The sequence below is a fragment of the Helianthus annuus genome, chromosome 15, assembly GCF_002127325.2.
Source record: "Helianthus annuus cultivar XRQ/B chromosome 15, HanXRQr2.0-SUNRISE, whole genome shotgun sequence".
Lineage (NCBI taxonomy): Eukaryota > Viridiplantae > Streptophyta > Magnoliopsida > Asterales > Asteraceae > Helianthus > Helianthus annuus.
In genome coordinates, this window is record NC_035447.2 from 91,833,505 (window position 1) to 91,854,042 (window position 20,538).

At 37.6% G+C, this 20,538-nt stretch overlaps 1 protein-coding gene across 1 annotated transcript; it reads right to left on the reverse strand.

Annotated features, from left to right (window-relative positions):
• Nucleotides 1-17,087: 17,087 nt before the first annotated feature.
• Nucleotides 17,088-17,831, reverse strand: LOC118487487 (secreted RxLR effector protein 161-like). The gene has a single exon (XM_035984370.1). The coding sequence runs from the start codon at nucleotides 17,829-17,831 to the stop codon at nucleotides 17,088-17,090; it is 744 nt and encodes a 247-aa protein (XP_035840263.1).
• Between the last annotated feature and the right edge of the window lie 2,707 nt (nucleotides 17,832-20,538).

Genomic DNA, 20,538 nt, shown 5'->3' on the forward strand with positions numbered 1-20,538 from the left:
ATTCTTAATTTTCCTATCTTCAATTTGTAGAGGTCTCTCTACAAAATTGAGTTGTTCTATCCTTGAGAGGTACTACGAGTGATTCGTCAGCTAGACACTTTTTGAGATTAGATACATGAAATACATCATGTATTCCTGCCATTTCCTCTGGCAGTTGTAGCTGATAGGCTACATGTCCTATTCTTTTAATAATCTTGAAAGGTCCAATATACCTGGGACTTAACTTTCCTCTTTTGATAAATCTTATCACTCCTTTCCAATGAGAGACTTTTAATAATACTTTATCTCCTACTTGAAATTCTAATGGTTTGCGTCTGTTATCTGCGTAGCTCTTTTGTCGATCACGCGTTGCTTTCAGTCGTTCTTTGACTTGAATGATTTTGTCAGTTGTTTCTTGTACTATCTCAGGTCCAGATAATTGTTTTTCCCCAATTTCTGCCCAACAGACCGGGGTTCTGCACTTTCGTCCATAAAGTGCTTCGAATGGTGCAGCATTGATACTTGTGTGATAACTGTTATTATAAGAAAATTCTATTAAAGGTAAGTGTTCGTCCCAATTATCTCCAAAATCAATTACACAAGCTCTAAGCATATCTTCCATTGTCTGAATGGTTCTTTCGCTTTGTCCGTCCGTTTGAGGATGATAAGCTGTGCTTAGATTTAATCTGGTTCCCATTGCTTTTTGGAAACTTGACCAAAAATGAGAGGTAAATCGGCTATCTCTATCAGAAACAATTGATAAAGGAATTCCATGTAATGAAACAATTTCATTTACATATAATTTGGCTAATTGTTCCATACTAAAGGTTTCCTTCATTGGTAAGAAATGAGCTGACTTGGTTAGCCTATCTACAATCACCCAGATTGTATTATTACCTTTTCTTGTTTTGGGTAATTTGGTAACAAAATCCATTGTTATCAATTCCCATTTCCAGACTGGCATTTCTAATTGTTGTAACAAAGCTGAGGGTTTCTGATGTTCAGCTTTAACTTGTGAGCAAGTTAAACATTTAGAAACATAGGCTGCTACATCCTTTTTCATTCCTATCCACCAGAAATTTTTCCTAAATCCTGGTACATTTTATCACTTCCTGGATGCATTGTATATTTAGATTTATGAGCTTCTTCTAATATACGGTGACGTAAATTTCCTAATTTAGGTATCCACATTCTCTTTTTATGGAACCTCCAAATTCCATCTGTTCCTTGTTCTAATTCCTTAATCATTCCTTTTAATTTTTCAGTATCCTCCTTGATTACTGTTTCTTGTGCTTTTCTAATCTGATTGTTTAAATCTACTTGTAGATTTAATTTAAGAGAACGTACCCTTTTTGGCTTTTCGTGATACTTTCGACTTAAAGCATCAGCCACCACATTGGCTTTTCCTGCATGATACTGGATATCACAATCATAATCACTAAGTAATTCCATCCAGCGTGTATGTCTCATATTCAACTCTTTTTGCCCGAAGACATACCTTAAACTTTTATGATCTGTAAAAATAGTAAACTTACTACCATAAAGATAATGTCTCCAAATCTTAAGGGCAAAATTATAGCTCCTAGTTCCAAATCATGGGTTGAATAATTTTCTTCATGACTCTTAAGTTGTCTAGAGGCATAAGCTATAACCTTTTGACGTTGCATTAACACACATCCATATCCTAACTTAGAAGCATCACAATAGACTACAAAGTCTCCAGTTCCTTCTGGTAATGCTAGTATGGGTGTATGGGTTAATCTTTGCTTAAGAATTCTAAAGGATTCTTCTTGTTTTAGTCCCCATTCAAACTTAACAGATTTACAGGTTAACTTAGTTAAAGGAATGGCTATTCTAGAAAAATCTCGAATAAATCTTCTATAATAACCAGCCAATCCTAAGAAACTTCTAACTTCAGTTGGTGATTCAGGGGTTTTCCATTTAGTAATTGCCTCGATCTTTGTTGGATCCACATGAATTCCTTCATGGTTAACTAAATGTCCGAGAAATTGTACCTGTTCTAAACAAAACTCACACTTTGAAAACTTAGCATAAAGCTGTTCCTTTCTCAATAAACTTAAAAGTAAGTGCAAGTGCTTTGCATGCTCCTCTTTACTTTTAGAGTAAATTAGAATATCATCTATGAAGACAATTATGAATTTATCCAAATATGGCTTACATATTCGGTTCATCATGTCCATAAATGCGGCTGGGGCATTGGTTAAACCAAATGGCATGACAGTAAATTCATAATGACCATACCTTGTTCTGAATGCGGTTTTTAGGAATGTCCTCTTCCTGTACCTTTAGTTGATGATATCCTGATCTTAAATCGATTTTAGAGAAAAATCGAGCTCCTTGAAGTTGGTCAAACAAATCATCGATTCTCGGTAATGGATACCGATTCTTAATCGTGACTTTGTTCAATTCACGGTAGTCAATGCACATACGCATGGATCCGTCCTTCTTTTTGACAAATAAAATCGGTGCTCCCCATGGCGATGAGCTTGGCTGTATAAATCCATTTTCCAACAATTCGTCTAATTGTTTCTTCAGTTCTTGCATTTCCGCGGGTGCTAAACGGTAAGGTGCTTTGGCAATCGGTGCTGTCCCTGGTAACAGGTGAATTCTGAATTCAACTTCCCTATCTGGCGGTAGTCCTGGCAATTCTTCAGGAAAAACATCTGAAAACTGGGACACTACTGGAATATCTTTTAATTCTTTTCCTTTAGTGTTAGTGATTATAGAAATCAAATACACTATTGATCCTTTCCTTATATAACTTGCAGTTTTCATCACAGAGATGAATTTAGTGGATCTAGATGGCTTATCTCCTTTAATTGTGATCTTTTCACCTCTTGGTGATTTTATCTGAATTGACTTTTGATCACATAAGATATTAGCTTTATTGGCTATTAACCAATCCATTCCTAACACGACATCAAATCCTACTAGATTCATTGGGTAAAGGTTTGCAATAAACTTTTGATTAAAAATTTCTATTCTTGCTCCTTGCAAGATTTCAGAAATCTTAATGGTTTCTCCATTTGCTGTCTCTACTAGACATTCTTGTGGTAGTTTAGTTAATGATTGATTTAGGAGTTTGCAAAATGAAGTATTAATAAAACTTTGGTTGGCACCAGAGTTAAATAATACTTTAGCAAAAATATCATTAACTAAAAACGTACCAGCAATGACGTCCGGAATTAGTCTAGCTTCATCTGCAGTTAGAACGAATGCTCTAGCATTTTTGGGATTTTTGTTGTTTGCAGCTGGGGCTAACTTTGGACAGTTTGTCTTAATATGACCTTTCTCTCCACAGTTATAGCAGAATCCATTACTGGATTTCTTCTTGCAATTCTCTTCCTTGTGTCCTGGGGCCTTGTAAAAATTACAATAAATAGAGCATCTTCCAGAATGCTTCTTCTTGCAGTTTCTGCAGTAAGGTGCAGAGGTAGAACCTATATTCCTACGGTTGGAATTCCCCGAACGGAATTCTTGAGTAAGCTTTTGGGTTAGGTTTCTCCTCTGATCTTCTTCTCTAGTTCTTACTAGTTCATCAGTCAAGGTATTGGCTAGTTCTACAGCTTCCTCTATGGTTTGGGGTCTAGCTGCCTTGACTACATGTCTAATCTCTCCAATTAATCCCCAGATGTAACGGGAGATTAACACTGGTTCAGGTGATGTAAGGGTTGGTACTATCCTAGCATATTCAAAGAATGTGGTAGTGTAACACTTACTGTCTACCCCGACCATTCTAAGATTCAGAAACTTATTTGCTATTTGTTCCTTTTCATTAGGAGGGCAGAATTTCCTTTCTACCATATTTTTAAATTCCTCCCATTCCATGTTATAAATCCTATCACTTCATCTTGACTGGAGGATAGTGTTCCACCATTCTAAGGCTGCGTTTTTAAACAGATTTGAAGCAAACATTATCTTATCTTCTTCAGCACATTTACTTATTTTCAGAACAGCCTCAGTTTTCTCTATCCAGCGTAAGGCTGCAATGGGTCCTTCATTTCCCGAGAATTCTATTGGCTTACAGGACCAGAATTCTTTGTAAGAACAACCATATGGCATGGTTCTTCTTCTTTTGGGAATGGGCGCTTGAAGTACGGGTCCATTGTTCACGCTGTGTTCCGGTTCACTTGGTCGTTTACTACTATGCTTACTTTTATTATTCGCTTCTTGAACTGTTTGAATAATAAATGGCATTGCATCTATAATTCCTTGGCACTATTATCCATTTGATTTCCATTGTTATTGTTGTTTGAATTCTCATTAACCACGTTATTGTTACTCTGGTTATCGTTATTCAGATTATCCTGATTTTCCTTGTCGGCCATCTGAATTTTACACAATTATCAAATATTAATATCACAAATAATATTTGAATATAGCCAATCACATGACACGCACTTTTAACCAAAAGCGTCGAGCATTGCGACTTTTACTCTATTTATATAGTATGCATCATTACACACTAGTACTGAAATTTAAATTATAATACCAACTGAAATGTAAAGCTACAATACTAATAGTAGGCATCCGTAGTTTTTTTTTTCTAACACATACACACATATATTATTTTATTATTATTATTATTATTATTATTATTATTATTATTATTACTACTACTACTACTACTACTACTACTACCGTTCCTGTCATCACATTCACTGCTATGGATTCATCCAAAAATCCATATTACGCTCATCGTATTTCCATACGAGGCGTTCTCCCACCTGTCGCATTCTCTCACTGCTTTCTAAAATTTCCTCCCCAAAAGTCCTAAGTTCTTGGACATTTTCTGCACTCATTGGGGGTGCAGGTTCTAGGACTGGGTTTGGAAACTGGGGTACGGGTTCCTGATACGGAGGCATAGGGGCCTGGTACGGGTATGGATTCTCTAAAATTTCCCTAACATATTCATCACTAATGTTGTAGGGATCTTGAGGATCTAACCCTGGGTAAGCTCCTATGTTGGGTATTGGCACATTTTCCTGTATTGGGTTTTGTTGCACGTAGTCCCTAACATTGTCCCACCAGGGGTCGTAGTTGTTCGGGTCTAGGGGATCTGGTGCAGGTACCCTAGGTATCTCCTCCGGGTTGTAATCAGGCATTTCTATCTGGTTTTCTACTTCCATGGGTTGGTCAGGATTTTGTGGTTGTGGTGCTAGCATTTGTTCCAGGTTTGGGTCAGCAGCAGTGGTTGCTAAAATATGGATATTAGCGATATCCCTATTGAGCATATCCTGATTATAAGCATCAGTCTCTCTTTTTGCTGCGGCTAACACTCGCTGCTCCTGCAACTTTTTCATTCTTTTCCTACACTCGTGCGCTCCCCTACTGAACCATCCCCTCTTTTTCTGAGGAAATGGCTCTTCAGATTGAGCCTTAAACACAAAGATTCCTTCTTCTGTGTCAGCAGAATACCCTGAGAGGGCAGGCTGATAAGAGGAGGTGACTTCGCTCCTAGGCGAACCAGACAGTTGACGATAGGCGTCAGAAGGTCCTTGGTCGCTTATACTGTAAACTAACAAATAGTCAGATAACACATAGCAAGAAATACAATTATACACGTATTTCCATAATTTATTTCCTAACACTTTGAATTTTGATGTCAGCAGAACACTTCTGTGGCTGAATCAGTGGAATAGCTCTGATACCACCTTCTGTCACAACCCCCGATCCCTAGTTCCCGGGAACGGGCGGCCGTGAGCCAGTTTCGGTGGTATCACGTTTATTTATCCAATTTGGCAGCGGAAATTTTCATCAGGACCGTAGTTAGGAAATATTTAATCAGAGTAAACCACCATGTTTTATAACATTAAACATATGGGTAAAACCCAAGTTTTCAATACACACATTTCATAGGAATAAATCCTATTTATTTAATAAAAACATCCGTTTTATTATTAGGTAACTTTATTGCCACTTTTCCAAGCCTCCAGTGCTATCCAGCTAGCTTCTATTTGGCTTTCACATATTGTCACCTGAAACGCGTTTTAAAAACATTTTGTCAGTGGGAAATACTGGTGAGTGAATCCCAGTTTAATGAAGTTTAAATAAAACCATTTTCACAGTGTACAGTTTTGAGGGCGCATCCGCAATTACATTTGTTTATAGGTAATACCAATTAACATCCATGGTACTATCATCTGACTTATGGTCATGTTACTCCTCTCCCCAGGTGGTAACAAATTTTGTATACAAAACCCCAAATATACCATCATAATTGTACCTTTACAAATACTCAATAACTGTCTTTCCCATGAAGAAATATTTAAGGTTTTGTAAAAACAGGTAACAAAAAGATTTACAAAAAGTGGATCAACTCACAAAAATGAGTATATAAAAAGAAGGATCACTCACATTGTTGTCTTAGGTTATTCTTTAGGGTTTCCTGGTGAACATCTATAATTTACACAAATGCACGTGTGTTAGTATAATAACCCATTTTAACATTAGTAATACCCTCCCCGAGACGGTATTCCAACGACTACGTCGGGCAGAACCACGACAGTCGTTACGGAACCCTAGATCAATCGGGCAGCGTATCTAATACGTCTCCAGGGGTTATAATACTTACATCGTAGTAGAACCTCGCTAATTAGGGGGTATAATGCCCGCGTATAGTAACGCCACTACAGAAAATTAAGAAAGAAAGAAAGATTTTGAACGACGGACTGAAGACCCGATGCGTGCTATTTATAGGGCTGAATTCGGACTTCCTCGCGGCCCGCGTGGGATATAGGCAGGGCTTACGCGGCCCGCATTGACTCTGGTCAACTGCGTAGCTTAGCTGAGTCGTTCACTAGCTTGTCCGGGTGTTGGGCCACGTGGCGGCCCAGGACTGCGCCACAATTTAGGACACTCGCGGCCCGCATGGACTTAAGCGATCTTGTACACGGCCCGCATCAACTAATGGTTTAAACGGAGTCTAATTACATCCTAATGCGGCCCGCGTTAAGTTGAGGTGGGGTCCTACGCGGCCCGCCTCAACTTAAGATTTAGTGTTTTTAATTTATTTTATATGTTATATTGTATTTTGGGCTCGGTTTTCACATATGGGGTGCATATAAAGACATATTAGGATATTTTAAGATATATTAGGGTGTCAGAACTATTATGAGGGTGTCGGTTTTACCGAGGGTTGTTATATAATTGGCCTAAATCAGTGGCTCGATCAGTGGCTCTGATACCACCTTTTTCTGTCACGGCCCCTGACCTGGTTTGACCCGTTTCAGGAGCCGCGGGACAGAAATCCCGTGGTATTTAATTTAGGCGACAGCGGAAGTCTTTTTAAAATAAGATCTTTCAATATTAAAACTGCACGTTACATAATTTAGGGATAAAACCCTGTAATTTACAATAAGGTGATTTCACTGGGAAATCTTTATTTTTCAAAACATGTTTCTTTATTTATTTACATTGAGCCACTTCTCTAAACTGGTAGTGCTCCACGGCACTTTTCTTAGCTCACAACAGATCACCTGAAACATGTTTGAAAAAGGTTTTGTCAGCGGGGAAATACTGAGTGAGTTCATTCAGGTTTTATAAAATGATACATAGTTATTAATTACAGCATAAGAGCGATTACAATGGTTTATATCTTATTTTTATCTGGAGCTCTGTCACAATGGTGACAAGTCACAATGGTGACAAGTCACAATGGTGACGATGGTCATACCACTATTAGGTCAATGAACCCAAATAGTGATGATTATCCCTAGTAGGTCAATGAACCTTACTGGGAGAAAATTAGTAATGTGCACAATACCCCAATAGCCAGTGATTCAAGATATCCATGACTTAGTCCCTGTAATTATAACTTTTGAAAATAATTAGGAGTATTGTAAGACAGTTGATAAAAAGAGAATGACTCACAAACTGTGAGAAAAGAGAATGGACTCACATTGCAGATTTAACGAGCAGTGTATAAGCCTACTTGTTAGCCTTGATTAACCTAATTTAATTCACAATACACGCAATTGGGGTTAGTAACTAATACAGCAGTTACGTCAATTCACGAGATCAAACCCTCACAACGATTAACAAAGTGCAATACTTAATAATTCAACGGATTCACAGCGAATAACAGAGCATAGTCCGAATTCGAACAGCACTCAAATATTCAAGTTGAAATCACGACGAATAACAAAGTATAAGCTCAATTTGAGCAGCACTCAAACAATCGTTGGATAGTTTCAATCGATCGGACGTTGAATCGTAATAGCGATCGAGTTATTACCCTGGTTGCGGCAGCGATTCGTGCGGTGTGTGATTTGTAGTAAACGATGTATAATTTCGTCTACGAAGTGAATTTTCTCGTCGAATTAACGCCAAATTTCAAGTCCCAAACCCCCCTATTTATACTGGATTTTTGCACCTCCCACGTGTCGCGGAAGAATACGTGGCCTGTGCCGCGTATCGCCTGGGGTGACAAAGTAGGGTAGGGTAGGTTAGTCACCTGCCTAGCCTTGCTGAGTCGACAGTTTCGATAAATTCTACTTAGACAACGAATTCGAAGGATAATCGTCAACTAGGTTTTACCCCCCCTGAGTTTTAGGGGCCCTGATCCTGATTCCGATTGTTCTGAAAATTTTAGGGTTTATGTAGAATTACTTGGGTTTCTCAATTAGGGTTTCCTTAATAGAAAGTTACCATACTAAGTATTGATTTTAGTGAGAGTTGTTACAATACGCTTTTGGGTCAATCCCATACATCAATCATGAGACTTTTAGGCATGTTAGGTACAACTAAGGTATTAGTTCTGATTGATTGCGGTGTGACACCTGTGTCACCACCACCATCAAACAAATACCAAGCCAATGAAATATTGTATTTCATACTTGGGATCTGTATAAATATGTGTATCTTTTGCACGTATCAATTCTTGTTCGATTTCGGGCTTTAAATCGCTTTCTGGAAGGTTATACGCGATCTGATGCGTAAATATAACCAGTTTAATGGAACAAACACTCCGGAACAGTGAAATAGGCTTAACATACCTTAAATAACCATTACATAACTTAGAAATAAGTTTTGGATGGTTTGGTATGCCGAAATCAAGTTTATTCGCTTACAGGGACTAAATTCGACAAACTGCGAAAGTATGTCAATTTGTACTGTAACAGGCCTTCCGGAACTTGATCATAAGTTAAGTATGCCCTAAATATTCTTTACATAGCTTAGAAATAGGCTTTGAGGTGTTTGGTGCGCAAAAATAAACTTTATGCTCATTCAGGGACTAAAAGCGTCAAAAAGTGCATAAGTTTGCATTTTCGCGCATATTTTACGTTCTGATTACTTCCGGACTTCCAAAAATTTATGTAAGCATTAAAATATTTTATTTTAGTGTTTGGTATGATAAATTCCATTCGTCGCTTAATTTGGATCGTTTTTGCGTTCGTTACGACTCCCGTCGTAATTAAGCGAATAACGCAACCGTACGACCAAACGAACCGACATCCGTGATGTCTTTGAGCATATTTTAAGTTCCCTATACTTTAATATCATTTTAGAGCCTTGAAATGAGGTTAAAGGGGTTTAAAAGTGCCAAAAAAATCAAGTTTTACAAGTGTAGGGACCATTTTTGAAATTTCTGGCAGATTCAGTGAACCTAGTCCATTTTGAAGTGTTAATGGTTTTCACCCATGGTTTTGCAAAACCATGGGATGGTATTCAATGAACATAGTCCACATTAGGGGCTCCCATGGTTTTTGAAAACCATGTGCCCACATGTAAGGTCTAGATCAAATCACGTTTTTCGACGAACGATCTTAACTGTTCAAGGAAATCTATAAATACCCCTCACCCATTTCATTCTTACTCACTTTGAATCTGATTCTACACTCTCTAAGTGGAAGTATATGCTTCCTACCTGAGAGTGAATCGGGTTCGAATCTTGCGGGGACCTTCTGTAAGTATTCTTTCGCGTTTTTCATTCGTTTTAGCGTTAAAGTCAAACTGCGTTTGACTTTCTGCATTAACCAGTTTATGGTCAATGCGAAGTTCGTTTGAACTTCATAACGTGAGCGTAATCACGATGGTTATAGTCCCTAGTAACTATACCTACTAATTACCACGTTATCTAGGCTCAGTGACGAGTCGTAGTTTCGGCAAAAATGCGTTTTCTCGCGTATTTTGTAACCAAACTACTCTAGGGTATTAAAACCGTTTGTTTTAATACCAAACCTATTTTCTAACTTTACTAAACATGTTCTAGCATGTTTAGCTCGTCGCTTTTAGATTTGTGCTTGTTTAGGGTCGTAAAGGTAAGCGATCTAATCAATCGCTTATGCTTACGAACCCGACCCATTGGTCGATCTTTAGGATCCGACCAAACACATTAGGTGACCATAGTTGTATAGGGAATAACCTTCCGAGGTTATACCTTATGGTCACGACGTTTAGTTAGTTATATGATAGGTAGTTTATATGCCTTAGGTAAATTACCAAAATGCCCTTTTTACGCATAAATTCATTTTAAGTCTATGTAACGAAATTTTTGACATCTAAACTGATTTAACAACAATATTAAACATGTTAAGGCATATCTTGCTTGTCATAGAACTAGTTAGGCATTCCAAACGCGTTTTACGCAAACGACGCGTTAAAGTGGCGTAAGCTACCTAAACGGGCCGTAATGGGTCAAAAGCACTTAGGATAGGTTTCGTTTTAGTACGTAGGCTTTGTTAAACCATAATACATAAGTTCCCATACTTATTTGGTTTACGAACCCTTGTACTACCCGATCCTCCGATAGGTCCGTTTATTAATGTAGATACCTATATAGGTGCCGTTTGATTTCGTGGTCTTCTAGCTTTGCTTGGTGGTTATCCTAAGACTTCTAAGCACCCTCAAGTGAGTACATAGACCCCTCTTTTACTGTTTTCCAAACATTTTGGGGTGAAACACATGTGCAAACTTGTTACTTTCATGATTTCATGCTTTTATATCATATACTTGCTATGTTCATTAGTACACTATTAGTACATGATTTCATTATGTTTTTGCTATGTATGCCCATTGTGTGCATACTTAGTACATCGTTTTACATAAGATTTCATGCTATATATGTTCATCATACTTAGTACATCGTTTTACAAGACATATTATACTTGGTATCATGCTATGTATGTCCATCCGTCGCATACTTAGTACATTGTTTGTGCATTCTTACCTATGGTTTGGTTGTTACATATTTCACTTGCCATACATGACATTTTGTTTACACAATACTTGATTGACATTTGACAACGGTTTAGACATGGGCAATTTACATTGGTGGTTTATGTGGGTAAGTGATTTGAGTAACGAGACGTGTGTAATGTGATACAAGCATGGTGGATACGCTGCTGGTACTTCCTATATATAAGTGCTTGTATTATATTACATGGCATAGCGTTATTTAAATCATTCATTTGGATTTATACATTTTTACACAAATAACATATTTTTCACAAGACATTGTTTTACAAAACAGTTTGTTTTATATAAACTCATTTTTACTTGGTTATTCATTTAACCTTACATCATTCTTTTAACTATACATATCTATCATCGATTTTCAAACGTTTTATAAAAAGCAAACACTTAAACTGGATTCATGACAAGTTTTTGGTTAAACATTTTCTTAAACCTAAGTCATGGATCCTATTTTTCATAAAACCTATGTACTCGCCGGCATTTTTATGCTGACGTATTTTCACATGTGTTTCAGGTACAATAGTTGATGATATTTGATGATGATATTGATGCATGCTCACGTAGGAATGGGCAAGGCCTTAGTGACATTAAAAGATGCAAGACTAGTTAATTATGTTGTGTTTCCTTGTTGTTAAGACATTGTAACTCATTTAATTTAATAAAACGAATTTGTTTAATCCATGGTTGTGAAACAATAATTCTGTTACAACACTCCCCGACGTTTCCGCCACGTTTTGTTGTTTTACGTGGTCGGGGTGTGACATGCGGGTCCAAACATAATTTGTTGTAAATCCTTGAAACTTGAATGAGAACTTGTTTAGGGTTCTGCAGAATTTCTAAAGAATATTGTTCATATGATAATGAATTGATAAAAACAAACGTGATGATACAGAGTTATATATATATGTACATGAAAGAGATATATCCTATAACTACCCTATAAATATAACTTATAAAAATAATAAGAATTAATAATGATATCTAGCTTATATATATATAAATGCCAGACATATATGTATGCATATATATCTAACACCCTCCCGTAAGCTAGATCATTCAGGTGACATGCGAAGAAGCTCTTTTAGGTCGAATGAAATCCTTTGGTTGTAGTGCTTTTGTCATGATATCAGCTAACTGATCTTTTGTTGCACAAAAGATAACAGTTAATTCTCTTTTCTTGATAAGATCTCTGATGAAATGCTACTTAACTCTTATATGTTTGCTTTTTCCATGATAAACAGGATCCCTAGCCAAACATATAGTGGACTTATTGTCGCAGTATATAGGAATTGAGGAATCATTCTTTTCTTGTAAGTCATCTAAAATTCCCTTAATCCATAAAGCTTGACAACCAGTTAATGACAATGCCATATATTCAGCTTCTGTTGAAGATAGTGCCACCACCTTTTGTTTCTTTGACTGCCATGAAATAGGACCTGAACCTAAATGAAAAATATACCCGGAGGTGCTTTTGCTATCATCCATATCTCCTGCATAATCACTGTCACTAAAACCTACAAGATTTTTTCTTTCCTCCTTTGGAGTATGTAAGTCCTTGATCTTGTGTTCCTTTGATATATTTGAGTATACGCTTAGCTGCTTCCCAGTGACTCCTTTTTGGATGTTCCATAAATCTGCTAACTTTGCTTACTGCAAACATTATGTCTGGTCTCATATTGGTTAAATACATCAGACTTCCTACTAGGCTTCGATATACACCTTCATCTACGAAATCTTCTGGGTCATCCTTTGACAGCTTCAGTCCATATTCCATAGGTGTGGATACAGTGTTGCATTGTGTCATTCTATACTTTTCTAACAGATTTCTCATGTACTTTCTTTGAGACAGTATGATGTTTCCATTCTCATAAAGTACCTCCATACCCAGGACATAATGCAACTTTCCCATATCAGTCATTTCAAATTCCTTATTCATCGACTCTTTGAATTCAGTAATTAAGTGCATGGAACTACTAGCAATGATTAAATCATCTACATATAAACATATCACTAATTTTCCTTCATTAGTGTCTTTTATGTATAAAGTGTGTTCATATGCACATTTTCTAAACTCATGTTGCATGAAGTATGAGTCTATACGACTGTACCACGCTCTTGGTGCTTGTTTAAGACCATAGAGAGCTCGTTTGAGATGACATACCTTTCGTTCTTCTCCCCGTTTAATATATCCTTGAGGTTGCTCTATGTAAACTTGTTCGTTCAGTTTTCCATTCAGAAAGGCCGTTTTAACATCCATTTGATGAAGATGCCATCCATAATGTGCGGCTAGAGCCAACACTAGTCGAACTGTTTCAAATCTTATTACTGGAGCAAATACCTCTTGATAATCTATACCATATTTTTTCCTGTATCCTTTTACTACCAACCTGGCCTTGTATTTGTCTACATTTCCTTTTTCATCATATTTTGTTTTATAAATCCATTTTATTCCTATTGGCTTTTGATGCTTTGGTGGATCCACCAGTACCCAAGTTTGATTTTTGTTGATGGAATCCATTTCCTTGTCCATTGCTTCTATCCATCTCGTATCCTTACTTGCTTCTTCATAACTTGTCGGATCTGTACTTGCATAGAGGACAAAATTCACCACTTGATTTTCGTTGTATTTCTGTAATACCTCTGCATTTGAGAGTTTTTTGGTATTACGATATACATTTCTGATGCTTTTAGTTCTAATGACTTCATTTTCTGAGTCTGTTGATGAAGAGTCATCATTGTGTTGTCGGTCTTGATTAACATTCTGCTGTTGAGTCTCATCCGTCCCTAAGTCACCAAAATCTTGCTGATCATTATTGATCGTTTCTTGACTTTGTTCTTCATTTATTGTGCATGTAGTGGAATTATTATCCTCCTGTTCTCGGTCCTTGTCCGTTGCACTATCATCTCGGGTTGGTTTCTCATCCCCATCAGAAATAACAAATGGTACATTTGATCCATCACAGTCGAAAACCCATCTTTTATTTTCATCAAAGATTACGTCACGACTGATGATAATCTTGTTAGTTTGAGGGTTATACAGCTTGTAACCCTTGCTAGCTTCACTGTATCCAACAAATATCGTTTTTTCCGTCTTGTTGGATAATTTATCTCTTTGTTGTTTTCGTACGAGAGCATAAGCTAGACAACCAAACACTTTCAGATGTTCTACGTTTGGTTTCTGCCCATTGCATGCTTCATAAGGAGTGATGTTTGGCCTAGTCTTCGTGATTGTTCGATTTAGAATATAAGTAGTGCATGCTACAGCTTCCGCCCAGTAACAATTAGGTAATTGCTTAATATTCATCATACTCCTACTTAACTCCATCAAAGTCCTATTCTTCCGTTCGTCTACTCTGTTTTGTTGAGGAGTATAGCTATTAGTAAGTTGATGCCGAATTCCATTGAGCCTCAGATAATCCTGAAATAGTTTACTGCAATATTCTCCTCCGCGATCCGTTCTTAGGGTTTTAATTAAATGATTTGACTGCTTCTCGTTCAAGGCTTTGAAGGTTTTAAAGTAATTTAGTGCTTCGGATTTAAATTTGAGAAAATATACCCATGTCTTTCGAGTGTAATCATCGATGAATGTGATAAAGTATCTACATCCACCTATGGATTCTGTTCTCATTGGACCACATATGTCAGAGTGAACTAGCTGTAGTGGTTCAGTTGCTTGCCAGGTCGTTTTCTTTTGAAAAGGTTTCCTTGCTTGCTTTCCGGATATACATCCTTCACACACACTATCATCCTTCTTCATTTTTGGTAATCCAAATACTAGCTCCTTGTTTCCCATATCAATCAAAGTGTCCATGTTCACATGTCCATAACGTTTATGCCATAGATGTGAAGAGTTGTAGATAGTCATATTCATGGCACACTGCAAATCACTTTCGGGATGTAAGGGAAACATCTTATTGTTAGTCATCTTGACCATGCCAAGAACTTCATTATTTGCATCTTTGATAATGCATTTGTCTTCTTTGAATGTGACTTCATACCCTTTCCTTATGAGTTGTCCTACACTTAACAGGTTATATTTCAAACCCTTTACATAAAATACATCTGGTATCTTTCTTTCTCGCCCTCTTATAGTAATAGAGACGACTCCACTGCCTAATACTTCCAACCGTTTATCATCCCCTGTCCTCACCTCCTTTTTTAATGATTCATCAAGGTGAGTGAAACATTCTCGGTTACCAGTCATATGGTTACTGCAGCCACTATCAAGATACCAACAGTTACTTTTGATTGTTTCCTCCATATTAAATATCATGAACATAGTATCATCTTGTTCATCCATTTCATCTTATTTGTGAATTAACACGTTGTCCGATCTCTCACGTTCATCCTTCTGTTGGCAAAACTTGGCAGTGTGACCAAGTTTATGACAATTGAAACATCTTATCGAATTCATATTAAAGTTCTTGCCCCTGTTCTTGTTTCGTCCTCTTCCTGTGGAATCATTCTTAGATGTCTGCCTAAATCGGTCTTGATTCGCATTTGTTACTTGAAATGCATGTTCTACTGGACTGTCTTCATATCGTTTTAGTCTCAATTCGTGAGACTGAAGTATCCCCATTAATTCTTCAGTGGAAACTTCCCCCAGATTTTTTGTTTCCTCTGTCGTTATAACAACCGATTCATAATTTCTAGTTAAGCTTCGTAAGATTTTCTCTACAATTCTCTGTTCATATATTTTTTCTTCATTCATTCTCAATTGATTCACTATGTGGGTTATTCTGTTGAAGTATTCTTCAACAGATTCACCATCTTTCATATTCAAAGAATCAAATTCACATATAAGAGATTGGAGTTTTACAGTTTTTACCCGGCTTTCACCCTTGTATGATTTATGAAGAATAATCCATGCTTCCTTCGCTGATCTTGCCTGAGAATTTCTTTCGAACACTGTATCGATTACGAACTGAAAAATAATTTGCAGCGCTCGTTTATCCCTTTTTACTGATTCTCGATATGCAGCGGTTGCTTCTTCAGAAGGATTTGATCCCAGTTCTTGATATCCTTCATCGACAACCGTCCATAATTCTTGCGATTCAAGTAATACCTTCATTTGAATGTGCCAATGATAATAATTTTGTCCAGTCAGTTTGGAGATCTGTGTTTGAATTCCCTGTGTTTGATTCATGATCTTGAATTCGAGAAAAAAAACTTTTAACGTAATCGGATGTTGGTGTCTTGGATCGGATGTGCTCTGATACCACTTTGTTGTAAATCCTTGAAACTTGAATGAGAACTTGTTTAGGGTTCTGCAGAATTTCTAAAGAATATTGTTCATATGATAATGAATTGATAAAAACAAACGTGATGATACAGAGTTATATATATATATGTACATGAAAGAGATATATCCTATAACTACCCTATAAATATAACTTATAAAAATAATAAGAATTAATAATGATGTTGGCCCGAACTGGATCTTGATCTCTAAAATGAGCGTGATTAACAAACTTGAATAGCAATAACTTGTAATAACCGAACGAATGAATGTATATACAAATTGAATGAGTAAGTAAGTGATTACAAATGAAACTACATGATCCTATTTATAGTTTTCTACGGGTACGAATGAAAGGTTGCGTCTCTTCGTGAAAGGACACGTCTCTTGGATGTGTGGTTGTGATTAAACCTTGAAGAGGTGTGATGATTCTTGTCCACTCGATCAACAGTCTCGTCTTTTCTTTCCTTGTGCCTTGTACCGATCGGAATTGGTGTGTGGGAGAGACACACCTTTTCGGTTAATGATGGTAATTACCATCTTTCACTTTGTCAACCTAGGTCCTCATACTTTATAACCGCTAAGTAATATATATTCTAACTATCTAACTATGTACAGGATGTTAAGAGATTAACCGGTTTCATTCACCCCCTTAATCTCGAACATCCATAAGTTGCTTTAAGTCTTGAATTCCGAGCAGTTCCCTCATTGTAGCAAACTTGATCCTTGCTAGTGCCTTTGTTAGTATATCTGCCCGTTGTAGTTCTCCACTTATGTGTTCCACAGTGATATCTTCGTTTTCCACACATTCTCTTATGAAGTGATAGCGTGTGTCAATGTGCTTGCTTCTTCCATGAAAGACTGGATTTCTCATGAGTGCTATTGCTGAAACATTATCTACTCTGAGTATTATCTTCTCTTCCTTCCAGCCTGTGATTTCACTTAACAACCTTTTAAGCCATAGTGCTTGATATGCTGCTGCAGTGGCTGCCATGAATTCTGATTCACATGATGATAGTGCCACTGTCTGTTGCTTCTGTGTACACCAGGTTATAGGTGATTCTCCAAAGTAGAATACCAGACCAGTTGTTCCTTTACCTTTGTCTGTATTAACTCCAAAACTACTATCACTATAACCTGTAATCTTACATCCTCCTTGTTTTCTGTAGATGATTCCATGCTCTTTAGTTCCTTTGATGTAACGTAGTATTTGCTTTACTGCTTTCAGGTGTTGTTCCTTTGGTTCTTGCATGAATCTACTAAGTAGACTGACTGGGTAACATAGATCTGGCCTTGTGTGCAATAAGTACCTGAGAGAACCTATCAAGCTTCTGTAATGTGTTGCATCTACTAGATCTCCTTCTTCAGTCTTTGTTAATTGAGTTCCTGGAGTCATGGGAGTCTTTGTGTCGTTGCAGGATAACATATCGGCGTCTTTGAGTATCTTGTTGATATATCATGTCTGCTTGATGCCTATTTCACCCCCTGTTTGAATTACTTCTATTCCCAGATAATATGCTAGCAATCCTAGATCGCTCATATCAAATTTGTTCTTCATCTGAGATTTGAAAATATCTATCTCCTTCTTTGATGTTCCAGTGACTATCAAGTCATCAACATAGACTCCAACTATTAGTGTAGAAGCTTCACTTGTTCTTGTATAGATTGCGTTCTCTAAAGTGCACTTCTTGAATTTAAGTGACTTTAGGGTTTGATCTAACTTCGTATTCCAAGCTCTTGGTGCTTGTCTCAATCCATACAGTGCTTTTGATAGTCTGCAAACCTTTCCTTCATTTCCTGGCTTTATAAATCCTTCTGGTTGTGATACATAGACTTCCTCCTTGAGGTCTCCGTGCAAGAATGCAGATTTCACATCTAAGTGATGTACCTCCCAACCTTGATATGCTGCTAAAGCCAACAATAGTCGTACTGTTTCCATACGTGCTACTGGTGCAAAGACTTCGTCAAAGTCTATTCCGTGTTGCTGAACATATCCTTTTGCAACCAGCCTTGCCTTGTGTCTGACAATGTTTCCGCTTGCATCTTTCTTAGTTTTGAATACCACTTTAAACCTATTGCTTTGTGACCACTTGGTAATTCTGTCAATTTCCAAGTGTTATTCTTGTTTATTGAGTCTAACTCAGCCTTCATTGCTTCAATCCACTTTCTGTCACTAGATGCTTCCTTGTAATTCCTTGGTTCTTCTTCAGCGAGTAATAATTCATGTGGATCTATTTGGATTTCTTCTGTCTCTTCATACAGGTCTTCGAGACTTCTTAGTCTTACTGGAGTGTCACTAATGCTCTCTGTTGTACTTTCAGAGGTAGATGGACCTCCACTTGATAAACTGCTTGAGCTTCCTGCTGAGTTCTGATTGTATGAATGTGCTGGCGGGGTTACATAGGAGTCTTGTTCTTCTGTCTGATCTACTCCTGAATCATCATGTTGTGGCCCGCTACTGCCAGGACTACTTGGTTCATTTTCTTCTAACTCAGGTGGTATGTCATCTTCTTGAATGACAAAGTTTGTCCATTCGGGATTCCCTGAATCTACCGTCTCCATATAACTATCCCAGTTCCATGGTGACCTTCCATGACCTTTACATCTCTACTGACACATATCTTGTTCTTTGCTGGATCATATAATCTGTATGCCTTTGATCCTTCTTCTATTCCAAGGTAAACCATAGGTGCACTTCTATCATCTAACTTCTTTTGTTGAAGTGGTAGTACCTTAGCATAAGTCGTGCAGCCAAAGACCTTCAAGTGTTCCAGATTTGGCTTCCTTCCTTTCAATGCTTCATATGGTGTCTTGTTCACCAGGGCTTTTGTTGGAACCCTGTTTAGTACGTATATCGTGTGTCGTATTGCTTCTCCCCAAAAGTTCTGTGGCATGTTCATTGCCTTTAGCATACTGCGAGTAGTTGACAACATCGTCCTGTTTCTTCTTTCTACTACTCCATTTTGCTGTGGGGAATATGGTGCTGTAAGTTGTCTTGCTATGCCGTTGGTTTTGCAATACTTGTTGAATTCAGCCGATGTGAATTCACCTCCTCTATCCGTCCTTAACATTTTTAACTTGGTCTGCGCTCCCTTTTCCACCTTTTCTTTGAACTCCTTAAATGTTTCGAATGCTTGATCCTTGGAAGTTAGTAAATATGCCCACATGTAGCGAGTACAGTCGTCTACAAGTAAGAATATATACTTCTTCCCAGCATGTGTTGGTGGGGATATAGGACCACGCAAATCTCCATAGACTAAGTCCAGAGGTTTTAAAGATCTGAACTTTGCCTGATTTGGAAATGGTGCCCTACTATGCTTTCCTAATAAGCATGCGTCACAGACTTGACTAGCATGACTTATTTGGGGAACTCCATGTACCAAGTTCTTACGAGTCATTTCCTTAATAGCATCAAAGTGTAAATGGCCTAACCTTGCGTGCCATAACCATGCTATGTCTTCGGTTTTTGATAGTAGGCAGATTGGTTTTCCAGTCTTCAGCTTGACTTTGTACAGCCTGTTCTTCAATCTCTTGACTCGCATTAGTAGCTTTCTATTTCAATCTCGGATAGTAAGTAGATCTCCGTCCATAATTACTTGGAAACCGATTTCGGTAAGTTGTCCTAGGCTCAATATGTTGCTTTTCAGACTTGGAATGTAGTATACTTGTGAAATAACCTTTTGTTCTTGGTTCAGACATTCCAGTAGTATTGAACCTTTGCCTTTAATTTCTACGTGTGACCCGTCACCGAACCGTACTTGTCCTCTCACCGTTTCATCTAATTCCTTGAAGTGACTTCGCACTCCTGTCATGTGGTTGCTGGCCCCGTTATCTAAGTACCATAGATTTTTATCTTCTGAGGCGTAACTTGTTGGTTTTATGCGTTCCTCGTTTAGCAGAGCCCTTTCTTGAACATTTTCTTCTTATATTGCCATTAGTAATACGGGTGCTTCGTCTTCCTCGACGAGGTTTGAATGTTCTTGTACTTCGTCTTTCTTAGAACAGTCCTTCTTGAAGTGTCCAAACTTCTGACACTTAAAACATTGGATCTTACTTAGGTCGGTTCTTGCAAACTTCCTCCAATTTCTAGAATTTCCATTTCT